The 20,005-nt window shown below is 41.6% G+C and overlaps 1 protein-coding gene across 2 annotated transcripts in view; it reads left to right on the top strand.

The window, feature by feature from the left end:
- The window catches only part of rerea (arginine-glutamic acid dipeptide (RE) repeats a), a 102,851-nt gene that overhangs the window by 54,323 nt on the left and 28,523 nt on the right, over positions 1-20,005 (top strand). Inside the window, exons 4-10 of one of the 2 annotated variants that reach the window (XM_086068389.1) lie at positions 1,493-1,598; positions 2,761-2,857; positions 7,320-7,424; positions 13,933-13,981; positions 15,472-15,596; positions 17,363-17,462; positions 19,063-19,161. In XM_086068389.1, coding sequence (XP_085924515.1) covers positions 1,493-1,598; positions 2,761-2,857; positions 7,320-7,424; positions 13,933-13,981; positions 15,472-15,596; positions 17,363-17,462; positions 19,063-19,161 — 681 coding nt within the window. Of the gene's footprint in view, positions 1-1,492; positions 1,599-2,760; positions 2,858-7,319; positions 7,425-9,201; positions 9,486-13,932; positions 13,982-15,471; positions 15,597-17,362; positions 17,463-19,062; positions 19,162-20,005 lie in introns of those variants that run through there. The other variant, XM_086068390.1, reaches the window with a different exon arrangement.

Here is a 20,005-nt window from a genome sequence, read left to right as displayed (position 1 = left end):
GCACACATTTTTTATAATAATTGTCATAATTGAAAGCTATGCGTCTCTCGCACATCCATTCCATATGTGGCACTCTGTCTTCCTCTCCACCTCGCCCCCACTTTTGCCTGAGAGGGCTTAACGCCAATTTGAGCTTCCAAAAAGCAACTATTTTGGACTCTTCATAGCTCGGGAAACATTTTACCCTTCCTTTTGCAAATGCACCTTTTCAAATAAAGTGCTTTAAAATGTGCACCTCTCTGTTTGCATATCCACAGGCGCTATAACATCTGCTTTTTCAGGCAGAAAATGAAATGCTCAGGCAGCACACTGGTAGCGTTTACAGTCTTCTTTAAGTATTAATTATGTATAAGCACTAGATAACTGCTTGTTTTTCTGTGCCCGTTCTAACGTCCAAAAGGCAATCATGCCTATAAAGTCGATAGACACTGAGGAGGTCGGTCGGGCGGGCGAGCAAACTGCTTTAACGGGGGCGGAGGGCCATGACGTCACTGCGCAGATTTCTTCTCACTCTGCCGAGGTTCTGTCTCAGTCCATTAGTGTAGCTCTCTGTCGAGTCCAAGTGTGTGGTTATGTGTGAATACTGACAGTCACCCAGAGGAGTCAATGCAACTGACTGAGTGCATACCAGCTGCTGTTTAACACGTCCAGGCTCACTTCCTCCACCGTGCTCAAGGTTGAGGGGAAGAAAATGGAGTGGAGGATGGAATGAGAACGATTAAGCAGGGAAAGGAGGGAGTTGGGGGAGAATGGGAAAAGCAGAGGTGGGCTTGAGGGCGATTTGCTCGGCTCAGCCTCCTCCCCAGTGACATAACTGAACAATGTACTCAAAATATGTTAACTCTGACCTCGTGTTCCCCTCCATACAGATAGGATGAGACAGAAAGGCTATGTACATTTCACTCATTTCCTTTTTTTCTCTCCTCTGGTTCTGATAAGTGATGGTTCATGCGCACAAGATAGTGTCTTAGCCCAAGAAGTCTCTGGAAATGTTCTGTCAAACGACAGTGATGCTCATTTGACTTTTTGTGGAGGCACAATATGAAAAAAATAACATGAAATGAAAACAGTATTTCACCCTTTTCATGCCTCACCTCAATTTCTCCCCACCTTCCCTTTTTTCCTCTGACTGGCTATGATGCGAGTAAGGCCTGGCTTCTCACCTCTGTGCCTCCACCTGCTGGTCAGCTAAGGAATTACAGGTCTTTTCTGAACTGCGCTTTATAACAAGACCAGTAGATGGCACTCTGTTGGGCATAAAATCGGAAAATGATGCAAAATAGCCCAAACAAATCCTAACATGGTTCATTGAGGATAAAATGAACCCCACTTACTTATTTCCCCCTTCCTATGTTTGCTTTTTTAAAGCTTTAGTCCCCCTGCATGCCACGTCAGCCTGTGTGAGTGTGACTCAATGCAAATCATCAGTGTTGACAGATGGGATAGTTTGCAATGATTTGATCAAACAAAAATGCTCTCTTCTGTTTTGCAGAGTAAACGGGACCATCTGCTGATGAATGTGAAATGGTACTACCGCCAATCAGAAGTGCCCGACTCTGTCTACCAGCACCTGGTGCAGGATCGCAACAATGAGAACGGTGGGCCTGCACACTGTTTCACAAGAATCCCTCTTTCAAACAAAAATCACACACACACACACACACCTGTGTTCTCCGGATGTGTAGGAGCTACAGGAAGGAGCTGCGGGTTGCATTTCAAACAGAAAGCACAGCCTAGTGTCTCGGGCAGAGGAGCTAAATCAGTGGTGTGCTACACTGTTCCCCTGGCAACGCTCCTTCAGGCCACACAGCAGTGCTGTCAAGTGTTAATAACCTGCAGTGCCATGTGGCCCTTGAGCATACACACACTCAATAGCACCAGTCGCTCTCCTCATGATCGACTTCAGCAGGAGCAAACACAATCCCTATTTTCAACATCCTCAACAAAAGGGTGGTGACATAAACACAGATCATTTTATCTTCTCACATGAACACGACAACAAAAAAGTTGAATAGTTCATTCATAGGCATTCCTTCTAATGTAGTTTGTATTCCTTGTAGACGTTGCCCATCTCCGTGCTTCTATTTAAAGTCAGTGTTTTAAAAAGGAGCTAATGTGTACACCTTCTTTACAAGCCACTCACCTGTTGACACATCCTGTTAGCGGCGCCCCGATGACTGAGCTGCTCTCAGTTTACCTCCCAGAATGCAGACACCTCTAAATATATGCTGTGCCAGAGCCTGGAACCCGAGGTCAAATGCATAAAGAAACAGAGTTACAACTAAACGGGGTCAGAGGCATGCTATCCGTTTTAAGAACAAAACGCAGCATATTTTTGATTTGTCCGCCGCAGGGTAGACGTGTCAGTGTGGCTCTAGGCCGTCCGCAGTGCGTCCTTGCAGGAGTGGCTCTGGATTATTAGGATTAATGTCACAAGGTCATGCGACAGCGGTCTCAGCATGTCACAACAACTCAGCTCATTCATCAAAGTAGCGTCTCATTCCCTGCGCCGCTGATGGGTCTTCACGCCCCATCTCCAAGGGTCATTTAAGTATAGAGGGCTGGACATGGTGTCCTCTCCTCAGGGGAATGCATTTTATTGGCTTTATTGAATTATGGGGCATTTATTGACCTCTTTAAATGTTCTTAAGACTCAGTCATGATATATACCGCTACTGTAGAACGTCTTTGCTGATTTTACATGAGATGTGTGCCTCTCCATGCTTAGCAGATAACATCCTCCGTTCATTTATTTTCTAGACTCCGGACGTGAGCTGGTTATCACAGACCCAGTGGTCAGGAGTCGAGAGCTCTTCATCTCTGACTATGTGGACACTTATCATGCTGCTGCTCTCAGGTATGCACAAACACTCTCATTTCTCGGCATGATTACTGCACTCACATCCTTAATGTTATCTCTCGGGGAAAATATTTGCTTTGGGAAAATACTTCCTGTCGTCTGGGGAACCCACTTTCACGAAAGAAGCGACATTGGACAGTTTGGCTAAACAATTTCAGGAAAAGATTGAATTGTGATTTTTATGACAGATATTGCGATTTCAATTCGAATCATGATTTTTTATTCCCCCCAGATCCATGCTTCAGCGCAATAGTCACTATTTACATTAACCTTTACAAATACTACATTAAATTGCATTGTACTATCAAAACATTTAAAGCCATTACTTTAACTCATTCACTCCCAGCCATTTTCACTGAAGCAACCTCCTTCGCTCCAGGCGGTTTTACTGGATTTTGACTGATTTTGCAAGGCCCACAGAATATTGTGTTCTATTGCTATAAAAACATGGCACCTACCAAAAGTAAGATTAGTCTCTTCTTTCATCAGGAAAAAAATAGTATATTTCTATCGGTTTCAGTTTGCAGCAATTAGCATTAGAATATAGCTAAGTTTCATCATTATTCACAAATCTGTTTAGAACTGTGGGGAAATGAGCTTGTTTGCAATATGGCCCTCGTTGATCTCTTATACTCTGCTGCCACCTGCTGGCAGTTTTTGTAATTACTACCATAGCTTCACCCGTTCTCTGCAGTTTAGAGGCTGCATCAAAGCCTCTTTTAATGTTCTAGCATTAAAAAAAAAAGCATAAAACACATATGAATACGTCTTTAGTACACTTAAAACATTTAAAATAGAATGTATTTATACGTTTTTGGGAGCAAATGTAATGTAAGTACACTGAAGAAGCTGTGTGACAGAGGCAGTTTTTGCTATTTTTTTTTTTAACTGGTTCAATAAAGCAAGAACTACTGCTTGCTTTCATACATATGCAGTATGTAAAACAAAAGCATTTTTTTTTAACCAAAAATATTTTAACTTCTACACTAATTTATATGTTTCTTGTACATAAATGTAAGATTGTGTGTAAATAGTTTTTCATATTTTTGTCAGAGACTAAGTTGCTTCAAATGGAGACTTAGGGCTGATCTCTATGGCCTAAAGTTCATATCATGGTATAAATCAAATCTGTAACGTACCTATCATGATATAAATTTAAGTGTAAAAATTATAATGGAAATATCGTTTCCTGTAAAGAGGCAAAAATAATCTGATGTATTCTTTTCATTCGAATATTGCAGTGCAGTATTTGACCTCTTCTCAAATTCTTGTTTTTTTGCATCGTCTCCCCAATTTAATGTTTAACTCTTTGACTGCCAGACGTTTTCAGAAAAGGGATGCTGTCAGTGCCAGCCGATTTAAGCATTTTGACTGATCTTTCAAGGTCCACAGAAAATGTTCTGTTTGGACTATGTAAACACACATACTACCAAATGAAAGATTGGACTTTCATCTTTCATCAGAAAAAAAAAGGTTGTTTCTACCTTATTCCGTTCTTTAGTAATCAACAATAGAAAATGGTTAGTTTCACCCGATTTCGCTTGTTTTGGACTCAAATACGGAGAAATCAAGCTTTTAGTGAAACGATATTATTTCATGCATTCTAGTGAATTTTACACTTCTTTTTGTCCATGAATGATGCCACAAACACCTAAATAGTGCTTTACTTCTATAAAACACTACCACCAAGAATGAAAAAGTGTTTTTTGATAGCAAAATACGTTTATTTACATTCAACAGTGTAACAATTTGACAACAATTTGGCAAACTATTTACAAATGTGTGCAACTGTGGTGCTATTTACAAATATGTGGATGTTTCAACGACAGTTTTTCTTTTTCTTTTTTCTCCCCTGCGTGCAAGGAGACGCAACAGCATTTGCACAACAGATTGCCTCTTCGCGTGCAAAAGCTCCACTTTCTTGCAGGCCGTTTTTTCCGGGGAATAGCAAGTATATACTGCAGTGTGTGTTTGGCCATGTTGCCATCAAGTCTAATATCAGGATCATGCTACGGTTACGTTACGGTGGTGTTACGTCTGGCTTCCTCATGTCCTTCAGTTGCTATACCGGGTGGTAAAAGATGTTCTGATCCATTTTATCCACTCCATTCATGGTGGCATCGTAGTCCAGAAACAGTGTCTTCTCCGTGATCAGACTGTACCCGCTCCTCCGATGAATATGCATTGGACTCGGGGTACTCTTCATTGTCCGACAAAATGTCCGCATGTGCAGCTCCGGCGTTAGCAGAGCTAGTGAGAATAAAGGCCGCGTCCAACTGTGGCGTCCAACTGTGGCGTCAACCTCGGGATTCACCATCATCATCAATGTGCATTGGTCGATGCCAACTCTCCATCGCCCGATCGAATGTCCGATTGTGTAGAAGTACCCGGTCGGTTATTGTGCGCGTTTTCCGGCCTTAGCAGCGCTAGCCGCGCTTAGCCGGTGAGGCTTACTACGTGATCATAACGGTCGCGTCAAGGCTTCCAAGCTCGGAGTCATCATCATCGTCGACATCAATGCGCTTTTTAGTATTGATCGATGCTTTCCGTCTTTGAAAAAAATGCTCAAGCGTGAGCTGCTTGCAACCGGTTGCCATTGTTGCATCATCAGCCATTGTCCCCTCAACACTCTAGCTCAGCCTCACGTCTTCTACTGACGCCCACGGTGGGCGGCCCATCCAACCTTGTGCAAAGAGAGTCATCGCTGCCATCTAGGGGCCAAAACGAGTCATTATACTAACCAGATCTGCCTGATACTTTCAGCACAGCTGCCCAAGGCTTTCCTCCACCCGTTTCCCCAAAAAAAACAAAAAAACATAGTGAACGTCTTTTAACGTCCTCGGCGCCCTTCCGTAGGTTTATGCTAAACGTTTTATAACGTTTATGGCGGTCAAAGAGTTAAGATCATCCAACACACAAATGTAAATATAGGACAAAGATAACCTAAGTTAACATAAAATACAGCATTTAAATGGTGATTTTATTTATGTAGGAAAAACTTCTTTTTTTTTAAGCTACCTGGCCCTATGTGGAAAAAGTACCTGCCTCCTAAGCATAAAAACTGTTTGTTCCTCAACAACAACTGAAATCAAGCGTTTTCTATAACTGGCAATGAGTCTTTCACATCTCTGTGGAAATATTTTTGTCCCACTCTTTCTTTCTCTTTCACTAACTGGTTGGTCCCCACTTTAACACGATTCCAGCCAGACTTCTGTTAAAAGTGTACTGTACACCTAGGCACTTTTTCTGTTATTTGGCGACACACTGTTAGCGTAGCGATTAGCATTGGCTTCTTGTGATCTCTCTTCTTGCTTGCTGTTGCATCCTTAGTAGAGCAGCTACTAGTGATAATGATGATTAAAGTGTAGCGTATGTATTGCCATGGAGGAGAGATTAGTTATTAAGTAGTATTAGTAGTTTTTTCTATCAATTGATATTTCACCATGACAAGCATGCATATATATGTTAAGCCTCATGTTAACATCCATACCGTTTTTTCAATTTTAAATAGAAGATTGACTTCAATTGTTCCCTGTTGTATTGTCCCTGTCCCCACCATGCACACAGCAGTCCAAACAGGAGACATTGGCTGTGTATTTTTATACGAAAGGGGAAACGAAATGCATTCATGCAAAGAAGATTCCCTTGGTTTTAAATATGATATTCTGTGTTCATTCTGTCCGGTTATCCATCCCCCTCTCACTTCCTTTTTCCCTTAAGCAAAACCATCTGTTAGCAATGCAGCGCATCTCCCAGAAAGCGCTGATTTCAGGGCAAATTAGCTGCGACTTGTCCTACATAGAGCCCCCTTTGATTTCACTTCTTCTACAGGCTGCAGATAAATGGGATGGAATTCCACTGGGACGTTGTAATGCTGCAGCTCTCTAAAGCTCAACACTCCAAGTGCCCTTTAATTTTCTTCTTGTGGGGGGGGGGGGGGGGGGATTCTGATGTCTGTGCGAGGCATCTTATCTTCACAATTATGACTGTGTGGTCAGACTGTGGGGTTGCAGTCCAAATAGCGCCAAGATTCATTGCACACGGTGTTCCACCAGTTCGAGCGTGGTGTTTCACTGAAAATTGAACAAGCCTTCGCATTCTATACTTGGAGTAGATATACTGTACTGAACATCCCAACAGTGGTTAATTAAAAAGTTTACTTGGTCGGATTTACACATTTGCTGATTTTCTTGCATTTTTTTTCAGCATTTTTGATTTTTTTTTTTATGTAGGGGGGTGGGTTCCCCCATTTTACCTCAATTGTTCATAGAAAATACATATTGAATTTTTATTGGTGTTTTTTTTTTAAAGAATGTTTGTTAATTTATTTTCCAATGCATTTCAATGGTTGTCAACAATAGTGAGATTTTTGCTTTGTGGGGGTGGGCCCGATCCCTATCCCCCAAATGGCGCGGTTCGACTGTCTTGGTTTCTGATCATATTGTCTGCTCTTTCACAGGGGGAAATGCAACATTTCACATTTCTCCGACATTTTTGCTGCCAGGGAGTTCAAAGCCCGCATTGACTCCTTCTTCTATATCCTTGGATATAACCCAGAGACCAGGTGAGGAGCGCTTCTTTTCCCAATCAATCACCACCCTTGATATAACAACTATATGCCTAAAACAGAGCTGAATACATATCATTTACTAATTGACTTTGACACTTTATTTACTGTCACAAATGCATCTTATTGAAGTCGATTTTTCTATCGATTACTCAAAAAATTTGCAAAATGAATACAATATAGTGTGTCATCTACAAACATCACGGAACGTGTTCTTACTAGCAATGGGTTGGTAGCATATATTACGTAACCTAATGAGAAAAAGACGACCAAACATCCTACCTTTTACCAACCATAGTGCAATGATGGCCGGCCTGGTCTACTCGTAGTGACGCGTGTATGTTCCCGTGACCCTCGTCTACAAGCAACCCCAGATTAGCGTTGCAGTAATGACATAAAACTTTAATCTTTTCATTTTAATGGATACATAAAAACAATCCGTAACCCTAATAATAAGAATAATCCATGGGTGAATATATCTGTTTCTGGAAGAGTGTGGCGTGCATCTGACAGTCCACAGCAACAAACAGCAAACACGGCATATTGGTTCCAGGCATCGCAAATATGTTAAAAAAATAAAAATCATGATTAAAAAAAATTACAAAAAATGAAATAAAAAATAAAAATAAAAGATTTAATTGAAATGTCTCCTTTTGACTTAACATTGCCTGTGGATGACGGATTGCAATTCCCTTGCTTTGTCATTTCGTCACACAGTTTATAAGAAATACATTGAAGATAGGGCTGGGCAATATGGCCGAAAGATAAAATCTCATAAAAAAAAAAGTTACCATTCATTCAGGACGATTATCTAATAAACCTGACAAATGTTTATTTAAAGGTTTCATTAATTCCTGTACATTATGTTCAGACAACAAAAATGTATACTGATTTTAACATAAACTTAACATTCATAGTTGGAAAAATTACAACTCACAATAATATCTGGATGTAACACAACATAAGAACAACAACCCTTAATAATCCAGAAGACAAAATTTTATTTCACGATTTTCACATGAATTTGATTTATTGCCCAGCCCTAATTGAACATGTACTTTTTGTATTGTAGTTCAACATGGCTGTATAAAATGGCAGCAATTGCATTTTGTTTGCACGTGGTGGCACTCGACAAGCCCTGCCTGTGGATGCTGCTGGAACCGCAACTTTCCAGGGTTTCCGAATAGCATAATCACCTTTTACCTTCTTGAGAGCCATGCTGGGGGGTTAATTTTCAGGAGGAAAACAAAACAAAACAGATCCACATATGTGACAAACAGAGCAAATGCCATTTATTCAGTGTGGGATAAAGCATAACTGAGCGGTTTGCATGGATGTTGTGATTGGTATTAAAAAAATAAAATAAAAAATAAAAAAAACACAAATAGTTTTGTTCGTGAACAGGGGTTCCACAGCGAAAAATAGCCCCATCTGCTGGACTGGACTGGACAATGCCCTCCTTGCAGCTAATGCAAAGACGTCACTCAGTGATGCTTAACTTATTACAGTCCAATATTATTCACTTGTTGCGGCTTGTCACATGTTGCACCGACAATTGTCTTCGTTCTGCTCATGAAAGGGTTGCCAATCGGAGGCATCCTCTCTCCGAACCCTCTTCATTCCCCTTCCGCCTCACTCCACTCCTCTCCCCTCCCTCCCCTTCCTCTGCTCCACATGCTTGTTATTCCGAGCGGCGCTTCTGCAGCCTCGCAATTGCACCCGTGTTTATGATGGCGCATACACACAGGGGGGTGGGTCGTGAGTGGAGAGGGGCACCGATTTCCGTCTCGTGCGTGCGTGTGTCTGCGCCTCTGGTTGGCCGGCCGCCGCTGCGAGGTCGCGGCACATGCTCAGTGGCGTCCCTGTAAACAGCGAGGCGAGCTGGCGGCGCCGTGCGTGCGCTGCTGAGGTCACGGCACAAACTCAGTGCGCGCCTCTCCATTTTGAGCACCCACGCACATATAGGTGCGAGCGGGGGAGCGAGCGTTGCACACACGCAGTGTCGCCCGCCAAAGAGGGCTCCATGTCCGACATGGACGACTTGTTCAGCCCGCGGAGGTAGGTGCGCTCTTCTCGGCTCTCAGCAGCCGCGCTAATCATCGATTCCTCTTTTATTTGTTGTCTGCCTGCTTCGCTGTCATTGTGCGTTCCGGCTCGCGCTCCCGTAGAATCACACCTGTAAAAACGTGCTTGCTATTCCCGTATGCGCGCGTGCGTTTACGCGACGGGGAAAAAAATGCCACGGAGGCTAATGTGGCTCCATTTTGCAGCTCTTGTTTACAATCGGATGACATGGCGCTCAGCAGGCTGCAACACAAAGCTTGAAACAGCCACATCCATGCGTGGCGCCTGTCAAAAGCATTTGAATACCGCCGAATTGGCTCTTCTCTTGTTTTTACTGCGCTGCAATTATGTCAGTGTGCCACACACGCGCGCCGCTATTGGTTGAAATTGATAAAGGGGGCGGGGCTTCGGCTGATTGCGAGCACACAGTTTGACTGTTATGTTTGGATTTTACACGCCTGTGATTAACAGCTGGGCTTGTTGCGCGTACATAGTTTATTAATTACAAGTGTGGCTTAATGCAGTACATTTTAAGAAAAATAAAATGCCATTGGATGATGGATCAATACTTGGCTAATTTAAATAATACAAGCAGTTTGTGCATGACATGTGACCTTTAAAGCTGTAAATGTTCAATTTAAAAACAAAACGAATAAAAATGCATAAATTAATGACTAAATTGAAGCATTTGCAGGTGTATCACTATTAAGGTGTAGAAACGAGTGCCAAATTAAAAACTGCCTAATTCCATGCTTTATAAATACTACAGTGAACCCAAACCAATTTGCCGTTTAGGACCTCCACCCCTGCCCCCCTTCTGTAGTACCAATCTTAAACTGTTTACTGAAAAACTCACACTTTCCCATTTACGTTGTTGCCAAAATCCTTGGCTAAACGAAAAGTCATAATGGATGTCAAGGAAGTATGTTGAAAAGATACTTCTCCGCTGAGAGACTGTAGCATTTGCATGTCGGGGAAGCGCTATTATTAGCCTAATGTTGTTATCAGGTTCTGGAGCGTGTATGTCGCATGTGTATATTTTTGCTCTGTACACGCACATGTATTTTTCAAAATAAAATCATTGGCAATCGGTTTAATTTTAACTCTTTGACTGCTAGACGTTTTCAGAAAAGGGATGCCGTCAGTGCCAGCCGATTTAAGCATTTTGACTGATCTTTCAAGGTCCACAGAAAATGTTCTGTTTGGACTATGGAAACACACGTACTACCAAATGAAAGAGTTTGGTAGTTTGACCCAATTTCGCCTGTTTTGGACCAAAATACGGAGAAATCAAGCTTTTAGTGAAACGATATTATTTCATGCATTCTAGTGAATTTTACACTTCTTTTTGTCCATGAATGATGCCACAAACACCTAAATAGTGCTTTACTTCTATAAAACACTACCACCAAGAATGAAAAAGTGTTTTTTGATAGCAAAATACGTTTATTTACATTCAACAGTGTAACAATTTGACAACAATTTGGCAAACTATTTACAAATGTGTGCAACTGTGGTGCTATTTACAAATATGTGGATGTTTCAACGACAGTTTTTCTTTTTGTTCTCCTGCGTGCAAGAAGACGCAACAGCATTTGCACAACAGATTGCCTCTTCGCGTGCTCCACTTTCTTGCAGGCCGTTTTTTCCGGGGAATAGCAAGTATATACTGCAGTGTGTGTTGCCATCAAGTCTAATATCAGGATCATGCTACGGTTTCGTTACGTCTCGCTTCCTCGTGTCCTTCAGTTGCTACACCGGGTTGTAAGAGATGTTTTGATCCATTTTATCCACTCCATTCATGGTGGCATCGTAGTCCAGAAACAGTGTCTTCTCCGTGATCAGACTGTACCCGCTCCTCCGATGAATATGCATTGGACTCGGGGTACTCTTCATTGTCCGACAAAATGTCCGCATGTGAAAGCTCCGGCGTTAGCAGCGGTAGCCGCGCTTAGCCGGTGAGGCTTACTACGTGATCATAACAGTCGCGTCAAGGCTTCCAACTTTGGCGTCAAGCTCGGAGTCATCATCATCATCATCATCAATCTGCATTGGTCGATGCCAACTCTCCATCGCCCGATCGAATGTCCGATTGTGTAGAAGTACCCGGTCGGCTATTGTGCGCGTTTTCCGGCCTTAGCAGCGCTAGCCGCGCTAGCCGCGCTTAGCCGGTGAGGCTTACTACGTGATCATAACAGTCGCGTCAAGGCTTCCAACTTTGGCGTCAAGCTCGGAGTCATCATCATCGTCGACATCAATGCGCTTTTTAGTATTGATTGATGCTTTCCGTCTTTGAAAAAAATGCTCAAGCGTGAGCTGCTTGCAACCGGTTGATTGGTCAGCCATTGTGGGCTTCATCAGCCATGTCTCCTCAACACTCTAGCTCCGCCTCACGTCTTCTACTGACGCCCACGGTGGGCGGCCCATCCAACCTTGTGCAAAGAGAGTCATCGCTGCCCTCTAGGGGCCAAAACGAGTCTTTTACTAATCAGATCTGCCTGATACTTTCAGCACAGCTGCCCAAGGCTTTCCTGCACCCGTTTTCAAAAAAAAAAAAAAAAAAACATAGGGGACGTCTTTTAACGTCCTCGGCGCCCTTCCCTAGGTTTATGCTAAACGTTTTATAACGTTTATGGCGGTCAAAGAGTTAAAGAAGAAGTCAATCTGAAAGATTTCTTGACAATAATATGTTTTGTGGCCCCACTAGTCGAAACATGGCATTCTGATTAATATTACATTTGTGAAATGTGAGTTATGCAGCAAAACCCAGCCATTTTTATCCATCTGAGGCGGCAGCCATTTTGCCACTTGCTGTCGACTAAAGATGACATCACAATTGCCTAGGTCTCGGGTAACAACCAATCATAGCTCAGCTTCAGAAAACAGGTGAGCTGTGATTGGTTGTTACCTGAGCCCTAAGCAACTGTGATGTCATCTTCAGGCGACAGCAAGTGGCAAAATAGCCACTTCCTGATACAGGGAAAAATTGCTGGATTTTGTTGCTTAATTCATATTCCACTAACGAAACATTAATCAGAAATTTCGCATGAAGACTAGTGGGTCTGGATAGAACATATTTTTGTCAAGAACTTTTTGGGGGTTGATTTCTTCTTTTAAGGGTACTATGAGTTATGAGTATATTAAAGTGGTTTGGGATAATAATTTGCAGTACATTTATAGTTGAACCTATTAATATAGACGGTTATAAACATTTTTGGCAGAGTGTAATTTTCTCCCTTTTTTTAGGGCCCGAGCAGCGACCACTGTGAGGTCTTTATTGTTTCTGTAGAAATTCTTATTATTATTTCTTCTTCTTCTCCGCAAACGGTCACGCTTGTAGAAGTTAACCGCACTAGAAAGTTAGCATAGTCAGGGGCTCACCTGTGTGTTTGTTAACACTGTTGAGCCATGTTGGTATGATCAAATTAAAAGTACGTTATATAAGTAGTTTTAGTTTGAACTGGGTTAATTTGTTTACCTAAACTGTAATTGTATCCTTTAATGATAGAGATGCATGTGATAAATGGAATTGTGTAACTCATGAGAATAACAGCCAAGAGTATGATTTAAATGTGGATGCAAACTTTGCTGCCCTGTGTGACATACTGATTGTAATCACCATGATTTACTCTTTTCTTTTTTTAAGCAACGGTCATTACCATAGATTACTGAAGTCTGTTGGTCGTAAAATAGCATTTTGAAAATATTTAGACAATCCCGAATTTGCTGTCAAAGGAATTCAGTGCAGTATTTGTCCCGAGCTGCTGACAGCTACAGGTTGGACTCACTATCTCCTGTTTGTTCCTGTGAGGAACAGTATGCCTGCTGAGAAGGCATTGGATCAAATGAGAACCTGTCTGGTGGATCTGAAGGTTGCAGCAGTGTAAAGAGACTAGCGGGCCTCTCGTGTTTCAGCCAGGCCTCAATGATGGAGTGTGAGCTTCTCGGGGTGCAAATCACATTGACACATTCTGGGCTGCCCTGCGCACGGCTCTATGAAATTCAGCGCTGTTACCTAGGCAACCAAAGGGAAAGGCTTTTCAAAAGGAACAGCTTGTCATTTTCTTTAATCCACTGCAGCTGGAGATTCGGAACACTATTATTAAAGTGCAGTTGCTATGGCTACCGACATTTGTACCAGCAGCCATTACAGAGGCCCTTGTAGAAGCCCCCCCCCCAACCCCTCCTTTTCTTTTAGAGGATTCCGTTTTATGGATGCATTCACAATATCAAGCCTACAAATATGCTGTGGTCCTACTCATTGTGTTGCGCATGTAATAGTTGGTTTGAGTCTCACAATAAAACAAGATCCAATTCCACACACAGACTAATTAATTCATCAAGAAAAATGCATGCTGGTTTATTTCTTTGTGGCTAACTTTAAAAGGCTTCCAAGTTAATACTGGATGTTGCTTCAATCTGCTCTCTTTTGTCTCCTCAGGCGGCTAAACAGCACTCAGGGGGAAATCCGGGTGGGCCCGAGTCACCAAGTAAGTCATCGCATGCATCGAAAGTACACAACATAAATTTCTTTTGGAAAATGCCTCCGTTGTTGAATGTTTTATTTTGCTTTGGGAACACTTGGTCTTTGTAAAAAAAAGAAAAAAAAAAAAAGAAAAAAAAATCTAACTGCTGCTGGCCAACATAAGATGAATGTTCTTGCAACGTTATAGCTGCCTGTCAGTTGATCCACGGTGTCATTGACAAAACAATAATTCAAGTCTCTACTTATCAACCTTTTACCACTTCAAAAATGGCACTTCCTCTCTCCTTCTCCCCCCAAAAATAAAAAATACATTTGATGGAAATCAAGTCATATTTCTTCACTGCTTTATGCTATGTTGTAGTGCTCGTAGGGGTTTCATTGCTGACAGTTGCCACTGTTTGCACTGTACTCGGTCCGAGTCCCGTCTTCAGTTATCAGGCTTAGTTCACGTTCCTGCCCACAACTACTTGCGTCTCCCTTCATTTTCTTGCCATCGTTTGATAGGATAGTGTCATAGATTCTAATACGTTTGATTATATTTCATGTTTTGTATGTTGTTGTTGTTTTTTTGTATCATAAGAAATCGTCATCATCGTCCTCTAGAGTGAGCCCGCTTACCACTTGTTGTACATACTGTATATCACACTTTTGGAATCTATGCATTTGATAATCAAACCCCAAAGTGTGAAATGGCATCAGGAGTGTCCATCATGACACTACATAAGTTATTTATGGAGCAAAAGCACAAATGTCATTAGCCTTGTTTGAATGCAAGTGTCCCTGTAGGACAACTGACAATAATTGTAAATTACTCTCAACAAAGTTTCTCGACAGCATTTACAAACTCTTCCATTAGGCTAGTCACCCCCCCCCCCCCGCATTTAACAATATTTTAAAAACAGTCGTCGGTGTCGTCAAAGCACAAATAATTATATAGTACAGATTTATTTTTATTCCATTCATTTGTCCCTGTCAGCTTGTTGTGACATTTAGCAAATGAAGCCAAACACAAAAACATACAGTACATATTGTTGGATGAGTATAAAAAAAATACAATAAAATAAAACAAAAAACCTGTTAAGTCATTCTGTTAGGAGCGTCATGGATCAGTGGTAGAGCGTTCATATCCCAACCGTGAGGTTGTGGGTTCGATCCTCAGCCCTTGTGACCATATCGAAGTGTCTTTGAGCAAGACACTGAACCCCAATTTAGTCTCATTTGCAGTAATATATCGTCTATTGTCATCTGCCCCACTTGAGGAGTCTTTATGTTGTGTGGCAGCTTGGCGCACAAAAGCACACACTGAATAAGGTGCAGTTGTGTTTTGATGCATCTCTGCATCACTGTGCCTGTCATGACGTAGGCCGCCACCACTCAGACACACCGAGTGAAACGTTGATGACGGGTTGGAAAGCTGATATTTTTCTTCAAGCCTGCATGCTATTTGTAGTGTGACACCATCTGTCCTACTCCTTCTCCCCCGGACCTAATTAGGCCAAGCTTCCAGAGCTGCAGCCTTTCCCCTCCTCTGGTGGCCATGCCGTGACGGAGAATGAGGAGCTTGTCTGGATGCCGGGGGTCAATGACTGTGACCTTCTCATGTACCTCAGAGCCGCAAGGTGAGTCTGAGTCACATTCATCAGTGTCACACAGCTATCTTTGTTTATATCATGTAAAAAAAAAAACACAACACAACAAACACACAAATCAAATTTAGTTTCAATGTTAATTTACATTTTTGATACTTCGTGCAGTTAGGAATGAAAACGTCATAACACAATTATGACCAAAATGATCAGAGTTATCGGTATTATTACAATATTGCCATTGAAATATAAACAAAAATTGTCAGATGCACCCACTAAAAGCAGTGCAAGTTTTTTTTTCAGTGCAAAAATACAAAAATCCGCATTAGAATATATGAACAACTGCCACAAAATAATTTCGCCTTGTTCACTCCGTGCTCAGTAAAATTTCCAGGAAATGTCAAAATGTCTCATTTTGTGATAGACAAATGTGTTTTTTGTCAGATTAATAATCAAGGATGCTACTATATTCATTTATATAATGATATATTCTTTGCTATATTAATTAATTAATGGTAAAAGTGAAGCTATTGGCATAACATTTTGGAGTAATACAAACTATCAACACTTTACTTTGTTTAAATGCCTTAAAGGATATGTTTATTAACCAGATTTTCATATTTTCAGCATGTTAGCTTTTTTCCCCACAATCTTAGACAATAGACGTCTTTGTTTGAAAATAAAAAATGAAAAAGTGCAGAGAGCTTGCAGGCTAAGCAGCAGCATGTCTTATGAAGTTAAATGAAAGTGTTAACAAATGGTTCTGTGAACGTTTGCAGTAAATTAAATGAAGTTTTACAAAAAATCTATGTACAGTAATTTCTGGACTATAAGCCGCTACTTTTTTCACTTGCATTTGACCCTGCGGCTAATACAAAGGGGCGGCTTATCCATCAGATCACAATTTGGCGCACTATAAAGGAAGCGCAAAAGCATCAGGCAGAGCAAAACAAACCAAGTGAGCCCAAATACAGTAGGAGAGACAGAACAAGAGCGAGACAATTTGCACCCTCTGTCTGTTCCGAGCAGGCTTATCAGTCAAGGTCACTTCGATATCAGTTCATGTACAAAAAGTAAAAAGCCCATTGTTAAAGACAATACAGGTGTCCACAATACAGTATAAACTTATGTTAATACGTGATAAATAATTATTTTCCATAACGCCAATATGCATCAAAATGCAGAATATCGTCCCCGATCATCAGACCTGCTGATAAATAGCCTTTTCACGAGTTTCAGTAAATTGCTGTTTTCTCTTATTGGTCACAAGAATGTAAACAGGAAGTAGGATTGCTGTACAGACTAGTGAGTGATCAGTAAATAAAGCGGCACTAATAAATACAAAATGGAGAAAATCGCAGTCAGTCAAAATAGAAGTAGCAGCCAGGAGGAGGATGCCATGTCCATGGTGATTTTGTTTTTATGGGTGTCATGCATGCAATTCGAGAAAATAATACATTTGGGACATCCGTAAACTTTTAGGAGATGAACAAAAAAATACATCCTTAGTGGTCGTATAGTGAAGACGGAAAGCGTTGTGCGGGTCCATACAGTGCTAACATATTGAAAGTTAAATGTACTTTCTGTTTGTGGTTGCTATCAAATGAGCTTCCTCATCTTTGAGGAAGCTGTTATTGTTGACAATGCGGTGTGCTCAGTGCTCAGCAAAGAAAAGTTTCGGAACTGGTGTTTTAGACGATGCCCGTGAGACACAGTGTTTGCCACTCGTGTCATACTGTAACGCTCGTAGCGCTTGGAGGCCAGAAGTCATTCATGTTGACTATGTGCTGCATCCACAGGAGCATGGCCGCCTTTGCAGGGATGTGTGATGGAGGCTCCACAGAGGATGGATGTCTAGCAGCCTCTCGAGATGACACTACATTAAACGCACTCAACACTGTAAGTACAATCATTCTTAACACCGGGCTTCATGTAGTCAAAAACAATGTCACCGGGAGTCCGCTCATTACTGCAACGCTTCACTGACGGGTAATGATACGGCCTCCTGAGCCCGTAGAGCAGCCTCCTGTAGGAAACTCTCCCTCGGGGCCTTTTTTAATACATCACATGTAATGAGAGATGTGTCTTGTCACACTGAATTTGAATACAGGGATATCAAATCCTATGGAGGAGATGAGAGGAGTCATAAACAGGGCATTTGTATTCCAACTCTATAAACCAGGACATTAACAGAGGCGGCCGGTCATTGTCTTTCAACCTTCCTCTATGGATTTGCAATTCCAATGAGATGTACTTATTTTTTTTCCCTCAGAAGAATAGCCTCAGTAATGTCGACTTTTCAGCCAATTTAATGTGACAGCAGCCTCAAAGCTGCATTGCGATTGCGGCCGCCTTTGTCTGTGTTGTTCGGCATCTCGGCTTTTCCTTTCATGCTCAAGATGAGGTTTCTGGAGAATATCCCGTCTTTGAAATATACTTTGTAATCTGTAATAATGTATCGACTCAATAAAACACACGCACACACAAACAGATGAGAGGAATGCCGTCACTGAGACTTCATTGCAAAAGACACAGGAAATACCATAAATAAAGAAAACAACTCAGGGGGGAAAGTACTCCCTGGAACCTTTTTTTTTAAGATCAATAAAAAATAAGAGATTAAAAATAATGACAGGATGCAATAAATCTGTGCAGAAGCAGGTTTGTCCACCTTGGCAGGCTGAAAATATCACACTGTTCACAATAAAAGCGTCGTCTTTTGATGCTACACTTGGGATCATATGTGATCAGAAACTTTTTTTTTTTAGGTAAAGCACAGTTAAAGAAGTATAGATTTGAGCAAATATCGAGATTACGCATTACAACATTACACAACTAGAAATGTAAACCAGAATTAAAGAGGCATAACAGTCAAATGTGATGTTTGCTACTGCAGCAAAGCATGCTGGGAAACACTACCTTCGATTCTCTAACACCACAATTGTCTTTTTTTTAATGGCACAATGTAAAGGGGCAACGATAATACAACACAACAGCTGCCTTATTGAACGATCATTCCGTTTCTCCGTCTACATGCGACTTGAACTCTCTGTCTCTTTGGTAGCACCTATCTGTGTGAGCAGCTGTTCTCGGGGATGAAAATTAACAAAACATCAATCAGGATTTGCCTCACTGATGAAAATCAATTAAAAACCCATTGTGAGGATCTCTACAACTCAGAACCTTAACCCGGGAATAAACAAAATTGTTGTCAAGAAAAGATGCCAAATATCTAGCTCTGACAAAATGGTATAAGAAGAGCAAAGAAACCTGAACATTTTTGAATATTTTTTCTGAATAATTACAACTTGTCTATTTTGAGTTATGTTTGTTAAAAAAATAAAATTGGTTTTAGTCTGCTCAATAAATGTTTACTATGTTTGGCCCACGACCTAAAGTCTGCTCTGAATTTTGAGTTTGACACCCATGTCTCGACTTAGGTTTGAAGTTATGAGCTGCTTTTCTGTTGTGTTTTATTTCTTTCTACCTTTTCCCACAGCTTCATGAGAGCAGCTATGATGCCGGCAAAGCTCTCCAGCGACTGGTGAAGAAGCCGGTACCAAAGTTGATAGAGAAGTGCTGGTCCGAGGATGAAGTGGTAAGAGAAACGCATGAATACGTGTCTACGAAGCGTTATGGGAATTATTTATGGGAAGCAAGAGTGTCTGTCTGCATGTTATTGTTGCATTGCAAGTTGCCTGTGGAGGGTGCTGTTGAGAGCAAGTTGAAGCGGTGCTCTTGGCCGGAGTCTGAAAAGACATCAGGGAAAACACTTTCCAGCTCCTCCCACCCAGCAGCTGCATCCGGTTTATCACCCACAGAATAAATCTTTAGGGTAGAAGGCTGTAAAAGGGTATAGGCTGAGTGCTGGTAATCCTATCCTCCATTTGGATTTAGATGTGCATTTTGACACAGCTGTCCAAGGGATGGCGTCGGAAAATGGTGGATAGGAAGGGGAAAGGATGCCATGTCACAAGTAGTCACACCTTGTTTGTTGTTTAAGGGAAGTACATTCACCACATTTCTACTACGGGGTCTTATCCTTCCTTTTTCTCTATTTTCCACATATTACCGGTAAAACTGAAATGTGCCCCCTTTTGTTCCCCTTTTTAGTTTAGCGCCTCAGATGTGGTGGAAGTGAAGCTGTATTTTTTTTCTGTGCATAATTGAACATGATGGAATGATTTTTAAGGGCCCAACGCTGACAGCAGGTTATTAAGTCAGTCATCCTTTTGTTGAACTCTTCCATGCTTGCAGGCATGCACCAGGCTTAACTTCTATGGGAAGGTGACATAACAAACATGTAGGAATGTTGACGATCCATAAGCTGATAATCACCTGCAGTTGTCGTGTCTGATGTGTGTTGCGTGGAGGCCATTGGTGCAACACTTGCCCCAACGCGGGGGAGTTTGGATATCCAGTCGGTCCCAGTGATCTCACCA

Source organism: Leptonotus elevatus, chromosome 2 (genome assembly GCF_054856555.1).
Source record: "Leptonotus elevatus isolate MCC_2025b chromosome 2, RoL_Lele_1.0, whole genome shotgun sequence".
NCBI lineage: Eukaryota > Metazoa > Chordata > Actinopteri > Syngnathiformes > Syngnathidae > Leptonotus > Leptonotus elevatus.
Note: the sequence above shows the minus strand (reverse complement) of the source record. Positions and strands in the feature narration are given on the sequence as shown.